A 26,895-nucleotide genomic window follows, 5' to 3' on the forward strand; every position below is an offset into this window, starting at 1 on the left:
CCCTTCCCAAACCAAACTTGTTTGCAGCTTATCATATGACAGACAACCAGAGTTTGCAGCACAAAGATTGAGAAATTGGTCAGTGTGCATTACCTTCCACCTGAGGAAAGGAGAATTTTATTGTAATTTGGTTTGGACTGGGGTTTAGAAGACAGACATGCACAAGGAAGGCATTTCTAATGTGCTTTGACGTGCTATGAAAATACATGGAAATAAAAGAAATAATGAATTGGAGACAAGCTCATCACCTCTCCCTTCACCTTTTATTCTTGCATGAGAACAGATTATGTTCTCATTCTCTTACCTACCAAAAAAACTAGGAATATAAGAGATTACCCAAGGTCTTGACACTGCTGAAGGCAGCAGAGACTTGGCTATTCATGTGGTAAGGATTTACTGCTAAAATTGATCTATAGCAAAGTGAAAATTCAGTCAAGTTGCTAAAGGAGGCTAAGCCCTCTTCCATTTAGCAGTATTCATCCTTTACACTCTAAGAAGCAGCATAATTTCCAAATAATATATTAAAAATCATGTAGAAAGCAATCAAAATATACACCTTCCTAAGAGCAGCAGTGCTTAACTTCTTCACAACACCTATAAAGAATAAATGAATTTTCTTCTGAAATCCAGGGCACTTCAAAGAAAATTTCTGTGCCCCTTACAGTTCAGAGAAGACAAGTTTGGCTGGAGAAACTACTTGACAATATGGCACTGGGTGGAATCACCATGAACATAAGGAATAGACTGCCAAGGCTTAGCGTTGCATTGTGAATGAGATGAGGTGGCTCAGGTCAGACACTGAACCAAGTAGTGATGTATGACTTGTCAGGACTTGCCTATGTGTCTTAACACTGGGTGACAGAAAGGTCTCTCTCCATCCTTAATACAAAGAACAAAAATGCACTTGGGAAGTTTGAGCTTTTGATCTGAAGTCTGACATTCCTGAAGGCCCCTCTGGAGCAGGGACTCTTTGAGGAGGCAGTTGTCTGTCACCATGCTGCAAAATATGGGTGGTCGAGTTGAGGGGAAAGAGGAGGAAACGGGAGAAATGTAGGCATGAAAACAAAATACAAACACTAAGCTGTAAGACAGAGGAACTATCCGCCCTCCACGCTAACACATAAGTGTGGTGAGGCTAGCCGGCCATTTCCTACCGTCTCCTTCAGAAGGAGAAAAGAGCATGAGTTTTGGAAATACAGCATGTTACGCTTGCTCAGCTGAGGTTCTCATTTCGCAACCCCAAACTTAGGAGCAGCAAACTGCGGTCTCAAAGCCATGTCGTTTCACGAGGCAGGCCACGTTCCCAGCAGGGCTCAGCACATTTGCTTTGTCAGGGTGTCGCTGGCTGGCCCCTGCCAGCTGGGAGGGCACACCAGCTCCGTTTGCCTGCAGAGAGCACTGCTCACAGTCTGGCATCACATGGCCAACTTCACAGGCTTTACCCTGACCCTTAAAACCTCTCTTCTTGTGGGGTCAAATTTAGGGCTGTGATCCACACTCAGACCAAGGCACTTCTTCAAGAAATTCTGGAAGGAATTCTTTGCATTGTTATGCGAAGTGTACTTTTAAAAATAATGAAAGAGATGTAAAGAGATTTCTTCTTCATTATGACAGATTAAAAACATACAGTGCAAACTGGGGGAGACAAATAGAAAACAAAACTGACATGCATCTCATACTTACGGAGAAGCTTAGAAACATTTTAAATAAGGGAGAAAAATGACACAACAGCTCAACATTCCTAGCTGTATAATAAAAGTTAATACCTGCACAATGATAAACTTTGCAGCATTACAAACTTAAAAGGGCAAAGAAAGTCAAACAACTCTACAGAGTATCAGGCACAGACCAATACACAATATCTCCCTAAATACACAGCTTTTGAACTACCACATAGCCAGCTCACACTTGAAGCACAATTACTTAGCCTGAAATCTGGAGGGTTTTTCTGGATCGGTCTTGGCGGGGGTGGTGGGGAAAGCACTTTCAAATCTCTAGGCACATACCTCTTGCATTACATTTGCATTATGTATTGTGAGGTATACAGGCTGTATGGTACTCCTGTCTCTGCAGAACTCCCACAAAGCCATTTCCTCTCTTCACCCTTATGCTAACAGGTGTACAGTCCAAAGAAGAGCTTGCACATATGTGTAAGATCTTGGCAATTTAACCATGTACCAAAGGAATAACAACCTTCCATGGATTCTCAAAAGGAGCTAATTTTTAAAGGTTTTAATGCTAAAGTTAAGTAGTAAAACTCCCAAGTTAGATATATCAAACTTAGATTCTGCAAAACCTAACTCTTAGTCGCCTGGTCCCACAGAGGAAATCAGGAGTGTGCAGAGGTACCTCAGACTCACTGCCTCAAGACAAGGAGTGTCAGCAGTAACCCCCATTCCCCAAGCAAATCCCCCCAAGTATCTCACACAGACCAGGTGCTAAATGCAGTGCTCCAAGCAGACACTTTCAGACACCCAGCTTTTAGAAGCCTCCTCTAAGGGCGAGATGCCTCCAATTATTCTTTCAAAGGATACACAAAGCCTCTCAATTTCTTTTTCATGAGACACAGAGGACAAAACTCTTACATGAAAGTGCGCATCCTGCCATACCTGAGTATGTCCTTAAGATATGAAAGTCCTGTGTTCAGTGCTCTCCTTTAAAGCCCCCCAGACTTATGGAGAACACCCCATGCACCAGCTGAGTCTGGATGGGAGCACCTTTTTCCTCTTTAATCTGTGTTCCTTTTGCACTTTGATACACCAAGCAAGAGACAAAGTTGGAGAACACTTGCATCAGCAGCCTACCAGTTTGGATGCCTGACTGGAAGGGGCAGGTAGCAGAAGAGACAGCACTCGGCTTTCAATTTCTGGTCCCCAGAATAATTTCTTACCTTGTGGTCACCATTTCAACAAAGTGCCTGCTTCCAGTTTTGTGCTAGAGCCTTCTGGGTATGCTCTAATAATGTTACTTCACTAGCACTTTACACTGATCAGCACTATCACTGAAGGGAGAAGTCCCACCTGTGCCATTACTCCACTCCTTCCCACACATCACTAGCAATAGATCCCATAGCCCACAGTGATCCAGACTGGAGGAGAAAACCCCCCAGACTTCAACTTTTTGAAACTGGGGAGGGGTGGGGGGACCAGAAAAAACAATGCCCCCCTACTCCCCCATCAGTGCTAATGCAAAGGAGGGAGGAGCACAGGGACAGACACAAATTGTCTGGGGAAGGACTGCAGGATGGCTATGCCTCTTTGACAGCCTGCAGTGGGTGAGCAAGCCTCGGAAAATAGATTGTACTTCCACAGCAATTCAAATTGCCCTAAATCTTCCCTGCTGTGATCCTATGCTTCCTTGCAGCAGCCGCAGCATTTGTGCTTTTCTGGGGTGGGGCACACGAAGAAGGAAGGAAGAGGGATGGATGCCGGGTTAGTTGTCTACCAGTTTAGCTCCCTGAACTAGCTCACTCTGGGATTGTTTACCCACCAGTGTTGGTGTAACGTGGGAGCGGGAAGCGGGGGTTACAGCAGTGCCGATTTGTACCTGATCAAACAGCTCCAGAGGAGCTGAAGCTGGAGGCAGCTGCCAACACTCCAGGTCTGACTCAGCTTGGCAGGGAGAAAGGCAGAAAGGCATCACGTCTTTCAGACCAGGGCAGAATTAGGCCCACACCTGGAGAAATGTATTGCCTGGAAAGAAGCTTCCTGCTTCATGCTAGTATCGCCAGGATTAGAGGGTATCTAAGAGATTCATTTGGCAAATCCAGCTGTATGCTTAAGATGCTTAAATTCCGCAACAAAGCCTTCACTGTTCCTAATCCTTTGTTTCTAAACACGAAACAATAAAAAAAAAAAAAAATTACGCAAACTATACATATGGTTCAGTAACAAAATAACCCAGACTAAAAAGCCTAAAGGCTTCCCTGGCTCTTATAATTTTACTGGAAATGGCTATTCCAGAATAGTACTTTTCAACACTAACAACTCACCCATAAATAAATTAGTAATCTTGTTCTGGAATAAAATAATCCACAGAAGTTTATACTGAAATGTTCCAGAATAGCTATTCTAGACTTTTTCTTGTAATCTGTTGCTGAAAACAGTAAAGCCCTGAAGGCTGAAGAGAAGAAAAAAAATTAAATAATAATAATTAAAAAAATCTCACTACAAAATTTTGCAATATAAAGTAAAGTAGTAGATAAGGACTAACCTTTTTTCCAGGTTTTAAACTTTTTTTCCTTGTTTTAAGATTTTCAGTATGAGAGGTGCTTTTTGTCAGGGGAATATTTTTAGGAGACCTGCCCTTCTTGGGAACTGCAGACTGTCCAGGGGGTTTGCCCCGACCTGGTTTCCTGCCCCGTTGCGCTGGTACTGGAGCAGATTTCTGTGGAGACTGCATTGAACGCCGGGTCACTTTGGAAGGGGAAGATTGGATTTTTGCACTGCTCTTTGTAATGGAAACTGAGGAAAAACAAAAACAAAAGGGAAGGGGGGGAAAACCTCAAAATGAATGATGGAAAGCAACTTTTCTAACAAAGGCTTAAAAAAAAAAATGTAGTGCACAATTTACATTGTAAAATAAATATACTTGGATATTTTGAACTTGTGGTTGGCATGGAACTATGTAACTTCATTAAAGCCAAAGAGAGAACTCTTTATACCCATTCTTTTAGAGGGACTTTCCTAAGAGAAAAACATTCAAATAAAAATAAAATTAAAAAAAAGAATTAATCCACTCACCTTATAAATGCTTCCCATAACTTAATTACAATAAGATATTTATAAAGTGCCATTCATCAAGAAGGCCTTCAAAATACTTCACAAATTATACAGCCCATAATACATCCGGTCTCCTCTAAGAGCAGTTTCCACAATTACAAGACATGCCAACTACTTTTAGGGAGCTACAAACCAATTCTGAGCAGCAAAGAAAATCATCCCATTGAAGAGGAGAAACCGATGATAGGCAAAGTATCATTAATGAGCATTTGTCTGAGATGCCAGTTTAGAAACTTAAGTTCACATAACTATACCCAGATTTTTCTACCTGAGGCCATCCAGACTTAAAATTTTATTTGGAAGAAGGACTTCCAAAAATCAAACACAAAGTATCATTTTTATTCATTCTTAACACTGAAGTGGTTCTCTGTTGAATCTCCCATCCCAATACAAAATTGATCCAATATGTATATGATGTGACTGTATTATAATCTGGTGTGAAGGTGCAAGATGTCATCAGATTTCATTGAACAGAATTTCCTAGTTAGCAATCTTTTCCACCCCACTCACTCTTCCCTGAAGTAATAATGATGATTTTATTTTGACAATTCCCTTTGCAATGGACTGATTAAAACACCAGAAGGATGCCAAATAGAACCTACGGACAAGGACATATCCTCAATGAAAAGATGTACCGCACCATGCTACAGCAGCACCTGTGGCCAACAAAAAGCAATTACTAAGTCCAAAAGTCCAACAAATGTTCCGTTTTGTTGGCCTGATTGCTAGCAGGCAGACAAATGCATAAGTTGTGGAAGGGGTAAGTAGAAGACGAAAATGGGAGATTTTGTGACATCAACCCACCCTTGCTGCAAGAGGTGTGGGAAAGGAACACACAACATATTTGAAATCATTTGAAGCCTTTACACTAAAGTTAGACGGCTTTCTGGTATCACACTGCCCCTACTACAGCCTTTTGCATCTCGCTGATGATTAAACTCCTGTGAGTCACCCTAACCTTAAATACCATGAACTTAATGTGACCCAACTTAGAAGTATTCCAAGTTAGGGTTCAAGCGGGCTTTGACTGTGTCAGTCACCAGTGCCTGATCCAAAGTGCTAATGCACACTGAAAGTGGAGCACAGGAGGCTGCTAATAGTTAATTTCCTGGATTTTTGTGAATTTGGAATATTTCTTCTCCTAAAATATTAGTATGTTGAGGCTTTCTGGTAAGCAAATAAAACACATACTAAAACTCAAAGATATATTTGAAATGAGATCTTGAGACAAGAACATACTTAAAGATTGAGTAACAGTTTTAATGTCTAGCTCTATGAGTGATATTCACCTTAACAGTCCAGCACCTAGCTTTACAACTGTTACTTCAACTCTGAATTTTTATTCAGGAGTTAACTGTTATTAAGTATTTGCAATAGAAAATGTCACAGTAAGATGAAATACACACTGCAAACAGACTTGTTATAAAATACAAGTACTACTGACACACATTTTTAAAGCTGTAGGAGCATTTACATACATTGCTATTTGTCTGATTTGGTTACTAATCTAATATTCCTAAATGGCAGTTCAGAAGAAATCTCTTCATTATGGCTGGTTGCAATCCTAATACATCAAATACAGACATGATATCTCTAGGTATCTGAGAAGGACCTTCTGGATGTGCAAAGTGATCACTTTCCTTTTATTTATGTATGCCAAAACTTATTTTCATAAGCAATGACAGCTTAAAATAAGATAAACAGAATTTTAACCAAATGCTGGCATAGCATTACTCTTACATCTCTGAATTGCTGAATGACAACTTGTGTTAAGCTGTACATCTGGAAAGCAAAACAATATCAACTGTGTGCTGTACAATACAGTACTACGTATTGCATCCTGTATTATGCTTATGCCAATGTAAAATGCAGCTATTTTTGTTTATTTGTGCCACACAACTACGTATTTAACAAAACAATCATGACCTCATAAAGAAATGTTGTTTCACAAATTCTTTGTGCCTCTGCCTATGCCAAAATCTAGCAAATGCATTTCTATTCTTGCACAGTAAAGACACAGCAAAGGTTAAATACACAGCTAATTGCAATGTCAACAGGTTCTAGGAACACAGGCATGAGTTTCGGGACACTGGGCAATCCCTACTCCCTTCCAGAAGGGCATTTACCGGACAAAGAGTAACATGCAAACAGATCCAACCACTTCAGCCTGCCCTCTTGAACCACACACATCAAGTACCCTCATCTCAGCATCTTCCTACCTGTATACGCCAGAGGACCAAATATTAGCAGCATTAACCATTAAGGGGGGGGGTCAGGTCCCATTTGGTACTTTTCCTTCTGCCTAGGGCTGAAGTCGCTTTTTTCAATAGGCAGGACTGCAACAAAGCCCCATGCTGCCTGAGCAGCCTCCCGGAGATAGCAGCAAATGAGGAGGCTGCTATTTGCATTTGTTGATTTAAGAGAGGATGGGGGGAGCACAAGGGAGTGGGAGACTGCTAAAGTAATTCCCATATTGTCTGCAGGCTGTATTGACAGTGATCATCAGTCACCTGCTCATACTTCCTTCACCCCGGCCTTCAGAGGGAGACCAAAGGTTACGCTGGGTCACAGGATCTGGAGGGAAATGAAAAGACATGCAAAATCGAGCTGCCAACCCACTGCATCTGTAGACAGAGTTATCCCCACTAGGCCACATGTTCCAAAAACTAAGACGTTTTAATAGTCTCATGAGAACTTGTTAAAATATAACGATGAAGAGAATAGAGAGGAAAAATGCCAAGCTCTGCTTGCAATTACTGCACTATTTAGCTGGGATATTTACAACCGAAAAACCACATTTGCCTTTTCAGGATGCTGCTTTGCATCACAAAGGCCTTCTCATTTGCACAAACAAAATCAAGCATTTGTGTCGTGTTGCTCTTCTACATAAATATCCACTGCTCCAGTTTCAGGAGTGGGATGCATTGCATGGCATTCTTTCCCAAGTCTCTTATTCACACCCAAAAACTGAACCGGCGTCCTCAGTAACTGAAGAGCAGACATCATGCTACACAAACATACTTTACCATAGTAATGTTAGCAACTACACGGCGTTTTCAAAGTTCACAGAGCTCTAGTTATACTGTCATGTTAGTGAGTGCTATAGGTGACTACCTTCATGCAACACGCAAGCACAGCTTTCATACTTTCAATTCCTGTTCATTCAAAACATTCTCTTTTTTTTCCCCCAAACTGTTCTGTGAGAATCCCAACACCTATAAACTTTGTATCCAACGTACATAAGAGAAACTCCAAATCCAGTATCTTGGAACTCACAACCTAGAGGTGCATTGTCACAACTCAGTCCTCATTCGCACAAGCAGATCCACTGGAGTCAACCGAGCTCATTTGCATGAGAAGGACATGAAAGATTAGACTTGTAGAAGCAGAAAAACTGCCCAGACACATGCAGGACTGCAAAATTTGACCCCAGACTGTTATCCCCAAGATCTCTTGCCAGAATAAGTCAGATATTTAAGACAACTGTGAAATCTGAAGCTACCGAAACCTCTAACGCTTGGGAAGTGGATGGGACAGATGACAGCTCAGAAGCCAGAATTCTCATGCAATTCTAATTCATAAAATTCCCTCAAATAATCCACAGTGACTGCTTCACTCCATGTTTTTATGGAAAGCAAGGGGGAAAAAAGGTTCAGATTTGTAATATTTAAACATTAGAAATCTACCATTCACTGTCACAGAGAAGCAATTACAAGACAAGACTTCAAAGAGCTGAAGTGAAATTACACAAAGCAAGATAGAGGCCCATTTTGCCATACATTCTGTGAACACAGCATTGCTACCTTAGGTGAAGGTGCCAATTAGGACAGTAAAAACAGTAATTCAGTGTTTAAAACAGCATTTCTTTCAAGACAGAAATGATTCTATTTGTACTGCAGTATTGTTCCTATGCCCCCACTGAGGCGCAAGCCAAATGCTCTTCTGAGAATATAAAAACCCGGCCCTTCTCTCATCTACAGATAAAAAAAATGAGGCAAAGAGATTTAGCAACTTATCCTAAATCCATGTGAGCATTCCACAGCAGAAGTAATGGAAACATACCTCCTGACTTCTAGCCCGGGATTTTAACTATAAAATTAACCTTCTTTAATACAGTAAGTTATTATCATGATAGTTTTGACAACTGGCAAAGGAGGTGGAAAAGATTAGCAATTTTTCAAAACAGCTTACTGCCAAGGATTATAAAAATTTATGTCCTTATGTCTCAATTGAACAAGAGAGCCATACAAAAGCGTAAGTATCTGTAATACATGCCACCTCTTTCTATCTGTGTTTGGATTACTTCTGGTTAAGAGGTAGCTGCGAGGTACTAATTGATATGTTGCTATGATACAAAATCAGTTATAAGTCACCATTTTGCTATCTAAAAAGCAACACCGCGCTTGGAGACTTCAACATCCACCTTGGCAAGACATGGACATTATGGCTTGCAATTTTGTTCTTTCTAGATTTTAGTTTCTGCTACCAGTATAACAAAAGAAAAGAAAAACAAAAGTCTCTTGCTATCTTCTGTGAAAAATCCTAGCCTTCCTTTCACAGCCCTGAAAGGTGAAACGGAGGGCTCCAAGCAACATAAGACAAAACTGGAGGAAAGGAAAGCATTTCCCCAGGCAGCATTGCAGCACCTTCGGTCCCTCACCCCCACCCCCAGTCTCCCACATTTTCAAGAGCTAGGCAAGCCAGCACCTACAGAACAGACCTGTGAAAATACTAATTAAGCTCCATCAAAACCCACTGCTAACCAAGCTAACACACATCACCTCCAAAAAAACAACTTTTAATAGCCCAGCTGGGGCAGGGGGCCTGCGGGAGTGGGGGGTACAAGCAAAACAAAAGAAAGACTCCTGGAAAGATCTCTCCAGTCAACCTCCAGAAACCAAGAACTGTAAAAAGCCAGCTTCTAGTCCCACCCTTCAACAAAGCATTGCCATTGCAACCACACTAGCAAAAAAAACCCCAACCAAAACCCGCCCCCCCCCAAAACAAACTGTGTTTTGATGATAAGCTGAGAAGGAAGAGAGCAAGTAAATATCCGATAAACTATCAAAACTGCACAAACTTGAGTTACCTGAAGACAGTTTAGGTGTGCTGATGATGAATCTGTCAATAAGCCTGGCAAAGCCTAGCTCTACACATCGGGTAAGAGTTTTAACATCCTGATTCTTCACCCCATCATTACTGATTCTGCCCAGGTTTTGCCATTTTTTCCCTAAACAGCATCAGCAGGATGAAAGGTGGGCCCAAAATGAAACAATAAAATGCAACAAGCTTCAGGGGAAGAAAAAAGAAACACAGAGTGTGGTTAGTGCAATGCCACAATTTGTTTTGTCTCAATATCTGAATGACAGCACTGATATTCTTAACATAGCTTATATGTACTAGCATAGATTTGGAAAAAATCCACTCAATCCCATCCACTAATTGGGCAACACAACCACTGCTGACATTAGTATCCACAAGACCTGAACAAGAGCAAATAAAAAAAAATATTGTCTGTGTGACAGTCAAAAATACATGTGTTGGAGTACTTCCAATTTAAAAGAAAATTACAACTACCTTATAAATAAACATGGTAAGATGGTGACGAAACCAGACTTACAGTAAGGTCACAGCTTTGGGAAAGGCAAAACCTTTATTTTTTCATAAGTGATTACTGCCCTGTAGCAGCACCATCCAGGCCTTGCTGCAAGATGCCAAGAAACATTAATACCAAATAAAAAAAGCTTAACATGTGAGAGAATGTGGCAAATCAGATTTTAGCCTGAAGCACTGAGGAGTTTTTCATGTACAATTCTGAAGACAGCATAAATCTGCTTACTCTATGTGCCTGATTTAACTACTGTGACCTGCTCACAAAAAGAAGCTGGCTGCACTGACAGAAAAATGAAACCTCCAGCAGTATGAAATTGTACCATTTCAGCATTTGTTTTTTTCTGTAATGAAACTTAAGAATTACCATGCTTATCTGATTTTTTTTGGCTACTTTAAACAATGCAGAGTCTTTTCACAGGTCTAACTGTAGCTCTGTCTAAAGTTTCAACACTTCTTTTGTTTCATCTGCAAACATATAGAGTAGTACTTAAGTTTATATTGATGTTGCACATTTGTGTACAACTCAGCTGAAAATACAGCACAGTTATTTTGACGTAATTTCATTATCAATAACAGATAAGTGCATCTCCAGTAGCTAGCTTAGAAAAATCTGCACAAAGCAAGCATTGAGAACACATCTGAAAATTAGATAAAACTAAATTAAGAAATCATAAAACAGACAAATAAGATACTTTTTAATCTCTGCTTGAGCCTGTACTACTCTTATTGCTGCAGACAGCTTTTGAAGGAGACCTTTAACATCACAGGCTGATTAGTGTAATGAAAGAAGATTGCTCTTGCTGACAATAAATGCACTGAATTGGGAGAAAAAGCAATGAGGGGACACGCGATGGGGAAGGGGGGAGACAGGGAAGGAGGGAAGGAGGGAAGGAGGGAAGGAGGGAAGGAGGGAAGGAGGGAAGGAGGGAAGGAGGGAAGGAGGGAAGGAGGGAAGGAGGGAAGGAGGGAAGGAGGGAAGGAGGGAAGGAGGGAAGGAGGGAAGGAGGGAAGGAGGGAAGGAGGGAAGGAGGGGACTAAGGATAAAAGCTACAGTGTATCACTTTCTATTTAGATTACTACATCATCTTCCTTTGGTCACCCAAATTCTCTCCTGTACAGTGCAGAGAGCAGTTCCTCCTTCCTGAGTTCTTGCATCACCTTTATCCGTCAAAGATCTGGCTTCACAAGACTATGAGGATCAGGGATATATAGAAACTGATCCCCCTCCAGATGCTGTTCACATCTAAATGATAGACACTACTTTATACTGAAACAGATCTTTGCAAGTGAAACTACTTATTTCCCACATGGCTTGTCCCCAGTTGTTCTTTTGTTTTCTCTCTCTTATGGAAAAGGTTTTACTTCTATTATAAATAAAAAGGTGGGTTGCCTAAGTAACTGCCATTTACATGTAATGACTAAACAGTAAAATGAATTTATATAGAAACAGCAAACTGCTCTGACAATCTCCAGTCATCTGCCCTCTACTTCAATCATAAGTCTCAGATACAACTAGCTACAGTGCAATACAAGAATATTCTTAGGCATATTAAAAGCTTTCTATCATCCACTTGAGTAAAATAAAAATTACAATCTATGGTGGTTAAATAGAAAATCATAATATGTTTGGCCTAGAAAAGAGTTAATAGAAAAACATCCAAAAGATATCAAACTTAAAAAGCCTTTTTAAAGCATATCAAAAGAAGAAGTTATATGGACCCTACAGATGATCAAATTTCAGAATGAGCAAACACAGAAGAGAATACTAAAGCAACAAGACTCAATGGTTTTTTGCGTTCTTACTCACTCCAAGGAAGCTCATCACTTCAGTTCCCGTATCAGAACACCTCTTCATAGGGATTTGAAACAAGTTCCCTGACATGAAGTACTAGTAGTAGAGGTCAGGAAATGGAGACAAAGCAAGTAGTAGAGAGTTGGCAGGACATACAGCACTTAGGAGTTTTAAGGAAACGAAAAGATGAAATGTTCAACTTACTGATGGTTCTGTGCAAGTTTGTCCTTAAAATTGCCTGAAGTTCAGAGACTTAAAAAAGTGGTTAATGCAATGCCAACACTCTAGCCAGCAAGGTACGGACAGGACACCTGACGTTTGTACTGGCCAAGTTGCTAAAAACTCTTGTACAGAACAGAGGTAGTGAACCCAAAGATAAATACGATGTGTTGGGGGAAAATCAATCATAGCTTTTGTAGAGAAAAGTCACATCTCATAAATCTACTATTATTTTTTTTTAAGGAGTCAATAAGCAAGCAGACAATGGAAAGTCAATTGATGTAGTCTGTGGATTTGCACTTGACAAGATCTCACACCGCAGTCTCTTAAAAAAATCCTTAGCTGGCAATGGATACGAGGGAAGATACTCATGATCCTTCTAAAGAATTTCTTAGAAAATACCAAACAGACATGTTTCCACAGTCAAGAGAGGACTCTAGAGAAATCCTGATGAGATCTCTGCTTGGGTTTGTGCCATTTGATTCATATATGATCTAGGAAAAGGGTAAAGCATGAGATGGCAACAACTGCTGAACAATTATTTGAGTCAGTAAAGATGTATAAAAATATCTTGTAAAGCTGGGCAGTTGCTCAGCAGAGGAAGTAACAGATGAAATTCAATGTCAAGCAACTCAAAGTAATCCAGCTTCTGTGATCTATGACGGGCTATTAGCTGATGTATACAAAAATGACATCTTAGAATTAAAATAAGTGTTTCTATGACAGTATTAGTTCATTGCTCTGTAGTAGTCCAAAAATCCCAAATCCCAATTCATGAATAATTATAGAAGGAACAGAAAACAAAACAGAAACCACCACTATGCCACTAAGTCTTAAATACCTTGTGCACTTCTGGTTCCAGTGGCTCAAAAATGCCATAGCTGAAATGGAAACAGTATGGAAGAACAAGGGTGACCAGAGGAATTAAACTGATCCCATAACAATGAAAAACAGAGCAGGATTTTACAAGTTTGGAATACAGATGGCTGAGGGAAGCTAGCATATAGGTCTACAAAATTGTGATGGATATGAAGACAACAATTAAGGAATGATTATTTACTGTGTCTTCCTGTACAAGTACTGGAAGTACAAGAAGCTATTTCAGCACAAGAACACGAGGACAACAAAAGAAACTACCAGCAAGAAAAAGGATATCTCCTTTTCCACAGAATGTGTACTCAAGTACAGAATTCCTTACTACAGAATGTTGTCGGTGCTAAAAGTTCAGATGGCTCCAAAATACAACTGAACAAAACAGATCAAGCTCCTCCAGGAGGTACTCAGCATAAAAGCATTATTCTGGGCTTGGGAGGTGCTGGGTTGTAGACGGCCAGATATTAGGAATACTTCTGCAAACCTTTCTCATGTGCTTATGCTTTTCTTCAGACATCTGCTTTCAGCCACTGCTGGAGAAAGCCTGCTAGAGCAGATGGTCCTTCAGATTGATCCAGCATAGACACTATCATGCCAACTTCTTTCACCAGCTAAAGTTCACAACGATGAACCTGAGTTCCTGAGTGACAAGTCATCTCTAAAAGCAGTGAAGTGACCAAGAGACACAGAGAAAACAATCTACTGCATCCTTAAAATATTAACCTTGGGCCAGCAGGCCAAGCCAACATCAAGCACTGTTGTCAAACCATACATAACATAAATTACTACTATCAGAGAGATTTCTAAGGAAACAAACCACAATATTAGCTAAGCACAGCTTCTGCTAGTATAAATATTGAACGCTACATTTCACACCACTGTACGCATACCGTGACACCCAGCCAGGTCCACTTAAGTCACATTTTCTGATAAGGACCAAAGACAAAACATCAACACAAAGATTAAGGTCTGAATGCTAAAAACAGTTGGTCCAAAACAACTTTTCACCTACCTTCTCCATTTTATCTTCTACTAATTGTGCCTTAGTTCCTGAGCTTATCTGTCTAAAATCAATGCGAGTTACAGAAGATACGGCTATAAAGACTAAATATACCACGTAATCTGGTCTGAATAAATTCACCCATATCTAAGAAGCCTGTGTTTAAACTGTTCTTAAAAACCTCCCATGACAGAGGTCCTACATTCTCTCTGGGCATCCTAAATGGCTAAGACAGTAAACAGCTGAAATAAAATCTTCCGTAATTTTCATATTGCCTCCCTTACTACATTTTATCTCTCTTTCAGAAGGCTAAATTAGACCCTAAAATGTAAGCGTCATGGCAGGAAATTGTTGTCCTGGGTATGGATGAAATTTAAAGCATCCTTTATTGCTTTCATAGTTAGATTGCAGGATATTGATTTTGCTTTTTCACCAAAATCTGAGGGGTTTTTTTCAGTCCTTTAACCAGGGATTTAACACATTTAAGTGCTTTCAGTAAAGGTAGTTACAAAAATCAAGGATACTTCTCATTATATTCACTCTGAAATTTAAGCCACACTCAGTCAATTATTTCACTTTCTATTGTGGTAATTCAAGGCAGAAATACTAAATTAACCTGCAGGAAAAAAGTCCAGGCCAGAATAATACTATCATATTTCAAGTGACTCCCTACAATATAGTATCTGCCATACTTTCTTCCTTAACAGGAGTAGTCAATGTTAATGTGACTTAATGAAGAATCCTGACAACATTATCATATTTCTGAATTGAAATGACTTGATTACACTCTCCTTGAAGCTATTATTTACATCTTAATAAAGGACTATCATTACAGTTCTTTAATGGCTAAAAAGCGATCAAATAACAGTGAAAAACATAACCTGAGAGCAAAAAATATTTCATCTAGCTATGTAAATTTGACAAGTGCATATAACATGAACAACAGCACATTAAAAATAAGCACATGAAGCAAAACTGAAAGAACAAATTCTTTATGCTCTGAACAAGGAAAAAAGGAGCACACACAATTTTAATAAAACTACAGTTAACTTTGGGCTCACTTTTAGAATTAAAAATAACGAAATCCCCAGCCTGCACCTCTCTGCCCTCAGTTTCTATCACATGTCCAAAATTCTCCATTTTGACTACAAGTCTGTATGAACCTTGCTTCAGGTTTTGTTAATGCCTAAAGTGTTATTGTTTTTCATAACAAAGCAATAGAATCCATAAAAATACCTGGGTAGGTATTTCAAGCCTTCAGTAAATTTGAACATACGCAAGAACTTTGTTTTATTACCTGAACAACTAGATTTAACTAATCAGGCAAGAAAAATTCTGTACGTATTATCTCAAAATATTGCTGGCTCTCCAGCAGTGAAACTGGAGTAGACTAAACCACTTAATAATGCGTCTTTCCAGAAGATGCAATTGGACTCAGCAATCTAAACTGTCACCAAAATATCTTCTAAAAATTTTACACCACTTATTTACACAGCCCCTTTTGTATAAAGCCATTTTATTTCACCACAATTAACGTAATTAACTTACCATAATAACACATCTCATACATGATTTCTTAAGACAAGGTCAACCTTCTGAAGAAGCTGAGAAAGACACTTTACAGATTGGGGGCACAGAAACATTAAGACTGAGGTCAGCTTGGTACCTGTTAGACGACTTCTGATCGAATGTAGATTGTCCTCACCTGACTTCCCCCTGCCTTCTCACTGCAGGTTTGTACTGGCAGATCATCCTGGATCCGCCAGTACAGCTACACACATAGTTGCTCCCTTGCTGAAATCTGCCAAAACAGGCTAAGCTAGATTACAGGTACAATGACCATTGGCAGTAACTGCAGACAGCAACTACAGACAGGCAGGTGCGGGCAAGGATGCAGAGGTACTCTTAACTAATTTCAGTTAGATTTTCCATATGGTTCTTGACCTGCTGGCAAAAGATTGAAAAAAACAATGGGGATGGAGAGGGTAGGAAACATGACTGATTTCTTGCCTTCTTGCTTCTGTTCCTTTGGTACTTCCAGTGAGAGTTCTGTGACACTGGTCTACTCGGTTCTTACTCACCTAATACCAGCTGTGAAAATGCTTACCATGAGAACAAATTATTCTGGTCAACAATATTAAAGTAATAAATTAAAATATGGTTCCCCTCTTTAAAAACCTCTCTTCCTGTCAAATTTGAAAGGCGTAAGGATAGAAGAGCCCAAACAGTTTGACAGAAAAGCCTCACACTACAGAAACATGACAAGAGATCCCCAGAGTAGCAGAGGGATTACATTCAGGGATATCCCTCTGTGTTCCATTTCCCTTCTTTCCAAGGTGGATAGCTGTACATTATAAAGCACAGTGGCCATTAGTTAAAGGGACTTTATAACCCTATGTACAAACATCCTTAAAGGCATGAGGATGACAAAGCATTCAGAATAGGCAGCTTCAAGACAAAATTCTGTGAATATGAAGGAAGAAACACTAAACATATAGTTTAAACCTTCAATCATCACAGAAGCAAAGACTACTTTACTTTCTTAGCAGTTAGCTTAATATAAAGTTCTGCTGCAGCCAACATATTAGTATCGTTAAACAGGAGCATTTAACTATCTATAATACAAACCACAAATCTAGTTTAAGTCCAAGATTCTTCACAAGCACACAAAAAAAATCAAAGATTATCAAAAACCCTCCTAACAATATTAAATAAAACACGTTCCCAGAGTTACTATGAACAGACAAAAATTGTTTCCCAGAAACTATCCTATTAGCTTTAAACTACATAAAGAGAATTTAACAACGTTTCATCCTCATCAGCTACTCACAAATCAAATCTTCAGTCTTATCTGCATACAGCCAGCTCGTTTTTAAAATTCTGCTGTAATTGAGGGGAAAAATAATTAAGCAATATTATTGGTCATCTTACCATTGTTCCCTGGTGGTTGTAATGCATCTCCTGTCAAGCTACACCATCCGACTGGGAAAATATCTCGAGAATCACATCTGCACCAATAGTCAAATGCTCCTCTCCAGCCATCAAATGTAACAAAGACTTCATCTCCTTTAACATCTCCAATGGTTGCTGGGCAAATCAAGTATGGGTTCTTTCTATCTATAGCTTCAAGTTTCATTCCAACTTTAAAGCAGTTTGGCACAGGTTTTGGTGGTTCCTACAAAAGTAAGAGTGGTGGAATATCTGTATTTCTATGGCCTCTTGAAAAATAAGAAAAGCCTCTATTTTTCTTCAACATCCTTACTTCTTACACTCACTACTCTCAAAAAGTTATAGTAGACATTCAAGGAAATTTACTCATGTTTCAAAATTGCTTTTGCTCTTCTGTATTATAAAAATCTAGATTCTGTTCCCACAAACACAGCTGGGATAATTAGCAAAATTCTCCATGACAGAAAGACCCTGCTAAAAGTATTTACATAAGCAATAGGTTGCACCCAATACATTATGTCTGGGCAGCAAGACAGCGAAGACACTAAAATGAAATTATTACATGCTAATAAAGAAGAGGAGGTTTGCAGGGAATGGATATTTCTGGGGACTGATAACTGTCTGGTAAAAGCTTCACCTCCCAATTAATCCATGAAAAATTCATTAGCATTGGACATTATTTATAGGCCTCTTAACTCAGCTGGCCTTAGACCAATTCCAAGTGGACAAAAGAAAAACAAAAATCAAGTCAATGTGACCAGCACAGGTGTACCCCCACAGCAGGAGTTGTGACCCGATGGAACCTGAATTACCACCTCAGCCTCAGGAACCTCATTATCCAAAAGCCATCTCAGATGTGCTGGTAGGCTAGCACAGGGAAGCATGGCTCATCACGCCTCAGAAAATTTATATAATCTTATATAAAAAAATTATATAATTATATAAAAAAGTTAACACACAACAATGTGATTGCAGGTCTGAACCCAACTGTTTGATTTGCTGACATACTTGTCAATGTCACTCTCAGTATCAAAAATGAAGTCACTCAATGTGACAGCGGGGTTTTACCACCTCGACAAAAAATTGAACTAACAAATCATTTTAATATTACTGTTTTTATATAATTTTTCATGTTTCACAGTAACTTACTCGAGTCATGTTTAAAAAAAACTGAACAGCTTTTTCTGCTATTTTCAACTACTTTCTAACTACATTTTAAATGATGAGTATGTGCCCAATGAAAATGTTTAACAAAACCTTCCCAAGCAGCACTGTATTCCAATGGCTCTTATTCCCCATTAAATTTTTTTTTACTCCTGTGCACAATCACATGAATATGGTGCTGTTAAGAAATGTGATATGCATTGTATCTTAAATCCACGAGACACAAAAAATGAGCTAACACAATTTTTCTAAATAACACACCATACTTGAAGGTCTCAACTCAGTAAAAGAGATGCCTATCTCAATGGACTAGAAGCAGATCGCTTCCTGTCTAGCTTTGCAGCTTGCCAATCCAGTTCAAAGTCATTTTAAATAATAGTCTTGCCTTCCCATGCTGCAGACAACAGGGTAGTATCTTGGCATCCTCATTAAAAAATGTAACCATGGACCAACTGATAGAAAGTTGTTTACTAGCAGTCCCTTTCTTCTTACCTTCTTAAAGAATGCTGCGGGTGCCATTTCAGCTCCATTGAGAGTTCTTAAGAGAAACATTGGCCAAGAAGATGCATTCATCTGGAACCCTGAGTAACAAATAAACAAATAGCCCTACTTTCAGTTTGTAAAATAAAATAGGAGGAGAAGGATATAAAGTCTGTTTTACTAATGCCTCATTCCCTCTATTTTGGACTTGGTCAAAATAAAAGTAGCCGAGAAGGAACAAACAGGGTCGCTGTCAGTGCAGAACATCGTGCAATGCATTTCCATTCTGAGTGACTTGCCTGCAGAATCACTCATCATAATTTGTGATATTACAGATAAACATCCAGGATTTAACAACATGCAAGTTCTAGTACAGAAGATGATAAGCTTGTCCCACACAGTCCCTGGTCCAGTGGAACTTCCTCAGCACAAGCACCTAGCTTACTTTCCAGGTCTGCTTTTTGCTCTCATTCTGAAACAACATCCTCCACTCCAGCTTCTCTCATTTATTGAGGAGATATCTTTTTATTTTCGAGACTCTTGTAATTCTTTCACCAGACCACAGACAAAAAAAAGAAGAATCGGTTTCTTCTCCCTCCCCCATTAAAATAAATAAATAGCCTTAAAAACCAAAGAACACATAACAGGGAAGAACAAAAATACAATTATTTTAATAAATGCATGTATCATATTGGAAGACATAAAATGGAAGATGTTTCTACTTCAATGTTCTTCATTAACAAGTGAATAAAAAGCACAAAAAATAATCAAATTTGTTTAGATGAACTACCTTATTCAAGCAGAACAAAGGTTTGGCTGAAAACATTCTCATTCCAGATAATCTTCCCTCAGAATCAACTACTTTCCAGTTAAAAAATAAAACAAAACAGAAAAAAATCCTTTTGCTTTCTGTGCTTTCCAAATGGATGTTTCAAAGTAACGAGTAAGATAACAGACATAGTGGACATTTTTTCTGCGTCTTTAGCAGTTATGTATCTGGCACAGTTCTACAGAAAAACAGACATAATAGGGCAAATTGGAAATTTTTCCACAAAGCAAATAGCACCAGAATCTGCCAGGAACTGATGAGTTCCCTCATAACCGAGCCTCAACAATTCTCTTAAAAAAATGTAACTAGAAAGGTGGAACATATCTACAATTCTTGATCAGTTAAATCATTAAGTCATCTAAAATTGGATTATATGCTATAATGGTTCTTTAACTAGTAGCTTTAAGCTATCTTCAGTTGAATAAACAGTTTTCAAGTGGGAACTACCTATGCAACATCTAAATGAATACAAAGCTCATATTTGATAAATGGTGTCATCATTTGAGGACTGCTGAGCTGGTTATCAGTCCTAGTTTGATACCAGATTCTCTATATAACCTAAACACGTGTAGTTACTGAAACACAATATTCCTAACCAGCTAGCCCAGAAAAAAACCATACACGCAAGACAGAGGAATGACAACTAAACAACAGTTTCAATTAACTTCATTTGGCCTTTAAGTTGTCCTGGTAAAACCAGAGAAAATGTTATCTTCAGTTTAATTTGTTGAGAACATTAAGCTCTCAACAACAAAAAAGCTCATCTATGAAAACTACAGGCTGGAACAGGAACCCTTTGCTACACTAATCACTTTCTCAAAACCCTTATGTAACATGCATAATCAAACCTATGTAAAAATCGGGTAGGAGGGACTATTTTAGCTAGTTACTATGATAGAAGCAGAACATTAGTATCCAGAAGGTTCCCTACTACTCAGGAGAAAAAAAAAAAAAAAAAAAAAAAAAACGGTTGCTTAAATGTCTAACAGGAGGTAATTATACACCCAATTAGCTCCCAGTTTTGCCCAGGAACAGGATGCTGTAAAACTGCCAAAAAGGCTTTTTCAAAAATTTATCTAGGTATGCCAGAATGTTTGATTGCTGGAATTTAGCCTATCTCTAGAAAAATCTAGGGCAGGAGGGACAAAATAATGGCACTCGCATTCTTTTCTGAATAACCAGCAATTGTTTGGAGGGCAGGTAAACTTACATGCCTGGGTGCAGGGAAACAGCTGTTTGTTAGGTGCTGCAGTACAAGCAGCCTGACTGAATAGGAGTGAGAAACAGTATCCGAAGAGAAGGCATCAACCTTTCTACCGACGATCGTGGAAAGTTTCTCTTCTTAACGGACCAACTGCCCCCATTATACATAACCAGAGTTGTTCTATTCATCAGACTGGTTTAGAAACACATGTAAAAGAGCACTATGCTCCTGAACTGAAGCCATATATTTAACACCGTACATATGTGTACATATGTACATAGCTGAAGGAATAGGTATACTCTTCTCTATTACAACCCTCTTTCACACTGGTATCACTGCATTCTTTCTACAAGGTTATACCAAGAACTTGAGAGGTTAAACAGAGTAACTTCTCAAAAAAAAAAAAAAAAAAAAATTAGAATGTTTTCCCCCACGTGTCAAGAATTTCCAGTGCTTTCATTCAAAAACTCTATATATCCACAGGAAAGAAGGAAAAAAGCCTCTCTGGGCTCAAACTGTATCTATCTATCCCAAATAATATTTTTCTGGACTGGCACCCTGGTTGCATTGCTTTTCTTGTGTTTCTAAAGGAGCACAACACCACAAAAATCTACTCATAATCTATGTGAAGTGTCTTAATGGTTATGTCAACTTCTGTGTCTGTTTGCCTCTCTACAAGCAAATCAAGTTTCATACTGTAGTGAAATGATACTTCTCACTTCATCTTTCAAACAGAAGAACTGAAAATTGTTAACAAATTGGGATGACAAGTTTTTTGAGAGGTTACTAAAAGAAAGCACACCTATCTTCACTAAGCCTCTGATGAGAAATCTGTAAGAACTACTGATGACACCAAACCAGAAGTAGGTTCATAATCATAAGATGGGAAACCAGCAGTAACCAATTTCTGCTTGCAGTTCACTTCTTATATTAAGAATGTTATTTCTTGCATCTTCTAAGAATTACAGAAGATAATAGGATAACAGGGGAGGAGGTGTTGCTGTTGTAGGGGTTGGGGGGAGGGTTTAAGATAAATTTTGGTCATTATTTTTCCTCCTTTTTAAAAGCAGAACTATTTTCAGACCAATGTGAAAAATGTGTTTCTTTAAAGATTTCCACATATAGAAGTTTATGCTATAACAAATATGGTACAAGAATGCATATCTAAATATACAGGTTAATCACAGCAAAGAAAGGTGGTATCACACTTTATGACCCCTAGTAGTTAGTCAAAGTTACCTCTGACTATTCATCATATAGCAAGGAATTCCTTTGCAGAGTTCCCCATTTAATAAGCTTACTCAATAAGACTAAGCCCAAGCACTATTTCTCAGTTTGGGGAGACACATAATGTTGTCACCCATATTGCTCATGGAAGGCAAAAGAAATTCTGTGTACCATTTCTAAGCACAGGAAAGCTACACCTTGTTCACAAGCATTTCGTCGTGCTCACAAACTAGTCATGACAAACTCATCAGACGTCCCCCGACATGTGTCGATTTGAGGAGATGAGAATCACGTGCAATATAAGCTTGCAGTTTGCTAAAGCTCTGGAGTGCTATTTTTCCTACCTCAGAGCAGACAGCTGCAACACCGCCGTTAACCCACCCTACGGCTGCCTTTCCCAGACCACAACCAATTCGCTCAGTGCCCGAGAAAACATTCAGAGTGCCCTGAACTGATGCACCTCCTGCAGCCCTGCTGAGCGTTTCACGGGTCGGTTCACAGCGAGCGCCTTCTAGTGGGCTGCTATGATTTACTGAAGAGGAAAAAGGCAAGTCAGCTTTCCCCAGTTCTTACGAAGGGCTACCAAAAGGAGCACCCACAGCATCAAGCAAGAAAACGTTGTATCCATACACACTCGTAAGACAGGGTGTGTATGAGGGAAAAATTTATAGAATGGGCACGTGACAGTGTACCTCATCAGTAAGAGAGCTGTCAGACACTCCCATTTAATATTAAGGGACTATTTAAAAAAAATAACAGAACTCAAACTAATTATTCTGCTCATTCTTATGTCAAAAAAATCCAAAAAGAAGAAAAAGCCACAATTCACTGAGCCTGAAGTAGTTTGCTTACCTCTTTTTCAATTAAATAATGGTTTGGTGAAATGTTAGTACCGTTGAATTTGCCAAGACAAAAAGGTAAAATGGACTTCATGAAAGCAATACTCCACACACATTAGTTCAAAAGCTTTGTTTCTTACCAAGCGGAGGCTGGAGCATGCCCCCTTTCTTTTCACAGGTCCCGATGGGCTGTATGTCCGAGGAATCCACAAGCCGCCAAAAATCATTTTTGTTGTCACTTCCATCCAGCCGCAACCTTAGCCTGGCACCAGTGATTCCAATTACTGTAGCTATACAAACTGAGGTAACATTACGAGGATCATGGGCTTCCAGTTTCATGCCAACTTTGAAATCATTCGTAGGCGGAATTCTAGACTACAATAAAAGGTAAAAGACTTTTTCTTATTGTTGTTAGTATTGCTAAATGTACTGGCTAGTTCAATATACAGCTTTCATTCATCCAAACATATCATATCATGATATGATCCAAACAAACATACCATGAGTGTTTAGCAGCAAGTCAGAAAAGGCAGCTGGATAACCTACCAAGAGCTACCATTTCAGATACTTGATGTTCCTACTGCATAAACACGACTGATTTCTAAAAAGATAAGCATGCTAAGGGTAACAAGGGAATCCTGATGAAGATATGAACATAAAGATGGGGGAGCAGTGATTAACACCTGAAGTGAATGGAAAACAAGCACATTGGGAAACATCACATTCAACTCAAAAAAAACCCAAACCAACCCACAAAAAGAAAAACAAACCACCCACCCACAAGACTTATTAGCTTTCAATTCAAAAGAAATAGTTATTCTTATTATAGTAATATCTTGGAAATTTAAACAAAATTTGGACCCTACTGCACTGGGCACTACAAAAGCTCGAGGCAAGAAAGAGTTTCTGCATCAAAGAAAAAGCTTGCAATACAAAGAAAGAAGACAAAAAGGAGTTAGTGTTAACTGCATTTTACAGAAAGAAAACAGTCCTAAAGTCACATAAAACTTCTGCGCTAAGACAAAAATTGCAGCTTGTGCTTATTCGTAGAGAACTAAATATATTCATACACATACAATGAAATGCCAATTTAATTAGCACAGGGAAAAGAAACATGACGAATGCAACTTGGTCTTTGAGCAGAACTTTTTGTCACAAGGTAAAGACGAACAAAAGAGAAGGAGAATATTTTTTACTCATGTGTCAACACACTACTAGCAGAGATTGACTGGATCACAGTCTGATTACTTGCCTACTGTAGTACTGCAGGCAATAACATCATCTAATGATGTTCACAACTTTGTATTACCACTAACTGGGATTGAATGCCTCTCACTATCCTCTTTAGATGTCTCCTCATTTCCAGCATAAGTTTATTAATGGAAATTTTTGCCAACACTATAATTTAGCTTAAATTCTTTTTGCACCTTTGCAAATAACAACAAAATCTACAGTTAATTTACAGAGGGCAACCCAACCCTTTCTCAGTACTCTTTCAGCAAGTTAAATAAGCCAAGCACTGAAGTTTCTCTTAGGAGAGGATGACTATTCTCCTATCACCCTGGAAGCCCTTTTCTGCAACTCTTCCAGTACAAAGCTGCTCTTGAACACAGACACCGAGAACTGTAGGCAGCCTTCCCCATGACATTCAAACCCAGTAGCTATCCCATACAGACTAACACAATCTGAATCCTAATATGGGAGGCAGGTAGAAAAACCAAAACCATGGGCATTCATGCTCACAAGATTTATATGTCCTTTCTCCTGCTCGCCTGACCGGGTCAGGCAGCGATCCCATTAAGCAGGTAAGGGTGCACTTATCTGTCTGCGTACACAGGAAAAGGCTGAAGAAATCTGCTACTGCAACAAGTGTTAGTGGTATTTTGTCTCCACCACATTTAATTTTTTAGAATACATCTTGCTCTACTTGCTATGGTGTGCAGGTGCACTATTTACAACACACCCTAGATCAACAGCAGGAGCCCTGGAGGAGCCCAAGCCCCCCAAAAAAGAGACGAGCAACATTCAGTGAATGTCGAGTGTAGCATCTGCCAATGCTGCATTTAGACAGCAGGCTGTCTGAAAGGGGAGCCTGAGCATATTAAATTTAAAGGGCAATTCAATTTCAGGATACCGCTTGTCAAGCTGTTATTTTCTACAACCATGAAAGGCAACTGAAATTGAGAAACCGGGGATTTTATTTGTTTGTAGAAAAGGTGAGTTTTTTTTAAATACCAACAACTCAAGGCATTCTACTAAAAAGCTAACTCCTCCATGCCAGTCCATCCTTACAGTAAAATAACAAAACCCACTCAGTAACAGCCTTGTTTTAAGCTCTGTTCAAACCACACGGGACTGAGCTTTTTTATTTAAAATTTTCAACTGCTTGAAAAAAAGTTTCAAGGTGAGAGAAAGGGATGTGGAATGCATTGAAATTTTAAGCAGTAATTAAAAACAACTTAGAGCAACAGATAAAATACCTTCTAAATTAAGATAAATACTTTAATCAATTTCCATTAGCTGTGTGTGCCTGTATCTTAATTTATGGTAGAGGCTTTAATTTATTGCTCCCCAGGTCATTTTTAATTACTACAAAATTTAAACTTTGTAGAATTCCCACAGGTCACAAATTCTGGATATAATTGTCAAATTAAGCTTCTCTCTGCTATTTGTTTTCTGGCTGGCCAGAGCAGTGTATTTCTTTGTTTTACGCAGAGTGATAATAACACGTACAATTCATGTGTAACCCAATAAAAGTCAAATCAGTCCTACACAAAGCTCAAGCACTTTAGTTTCTAAAATCTGCAAACATTATGTAGTGAGAGGAGCTAGCTCTGCAAGAATTAACATTGCATATCACTTTCTACTTAAAGGTCAGCTCTTAGAAAAACTGAAAGTCTGCATATGTAAATTGTTATGAAATTGGCTATGCACAGAAATTAAAGCTCTTCTTTCCAACCCACACACTCCTTAAGCAATCCAGGTCACTCAGATTTATCTTTCTCAGTCAGTGCATGTCACTTAAGCATCTTTACTTAAGGTGTTACTCAGTTGCTCAGTTTGGACCTCTTGAGCATTAGTAGGGAAGAGGAAGATGCAAGAAAGGCACAGGGAAAGGCTTCTGAGCAACTTTCTGCAGTAGCTACATCTCTTGGGAGCGTACACTCGGGTCATGGTGGTGTATGGTTTGTGAGTATGGCATTAACCTCACAACAATCCAGGGATACATAACTGCCCTCTGCCTCTACCCAAGCAGAGTTTGAGGTCTCTGCCTGGAGCTGGTATCCACTATGAAAAACACATACTGTAGAATTAATTTCTGAAGCTCCACTCAAACAGAGCTATGGACACTGCTATTCTTAGCCATCTCTCATTGAAAGCAGCATGTGAGGGATTCTTTGTCCTTTATCCTCACCTGCGAAGAGCAAGCTGAGATTCAAGATCTAGTACAAGGAAATGCTACCAGCTGCATTTCTTTCCCTGTTCTCCATTCCTGCAACTACTTCAGATTCACTGAGTGACAGTTCCTCTCCTCCTCAGACTACTCTGTTCGTGTTGCTTTTTGTTTGGTCCCCACTGGAGGCCAGTATCATTTACAGTACCATCAGACTACCAAAAAACCCTAGAAGATACCTTTCTGAACATGCCCAGTCCACTCAACATGCACTGCTTGTCACACCTATTACAGTTCTATCAACCTGAACTATCCAATTCCTTCAGCACCTATCTTCCAAACACAGTGAAGGCATACAGACCAAAACTCATCCTATTTAACTTTACGCAGCTAAAATACTCCCCAGCTTGGGAAAATACCAGCCCTGGCTCCCTCTACAGAGAGAAAGATGCCTGTAGAGGTCGACTCAGTCTCCGGAGGACTAAATAACTGGAGGTCACTAGCTCACACAAGACGGTAGAGTTAAACTGC

At 39.2% G+C, this 26,895-nt stretch overlaps 1 protein-coding gene across 1 annotated transcript in view; it reads right to left on the reverse strand.

Moving 5' to 3' along the window:
* Positions 1-26,895, reverse strand: part of SCML2 (Scm polycomb group protein like 2) — a 60,630-nt gene that overhangs the window by 20,152 nt on the left and 13,583 nt on the right. The window contains exons 4-7 of the mRNA XM_050902127.1: positions 23,111-23,345; positions 18,884-18,972; positions 17,210-17,453; positions 4,213-4,463 (exon numbers count right to left, since the gene is read on the reverse strand). Of these exons, the coding sequence (XP_050758084.1) occupies positions 4,213-4,463; positions 17,210-17,453; positions 18,884-18,972; positions 23,111-23,345 (819 nt within the window). The remainder of the gene's footprint in view (positions 1-4,212; positions 4,464-17,209; positions 17,454-18,883; positions 18,973-23,110; positions 23,346-26,895) is intronic.

The sequence above is a fragment of the Gymnogyps californianus genome, chromosome 1 (genome assembly GCF_018139145.2).
Source record: "Gymnogyps californianus isolate 813 chromosome 1, ASM1813914v2, whole genome shotgun sequence".
Classification (NCBI taxonomy): Eukaryota; Metazoa; Chordata; class Aves; order Accipitriformes; family Cathartidae; genus Gymnogyps; species Gymnogyps californianus.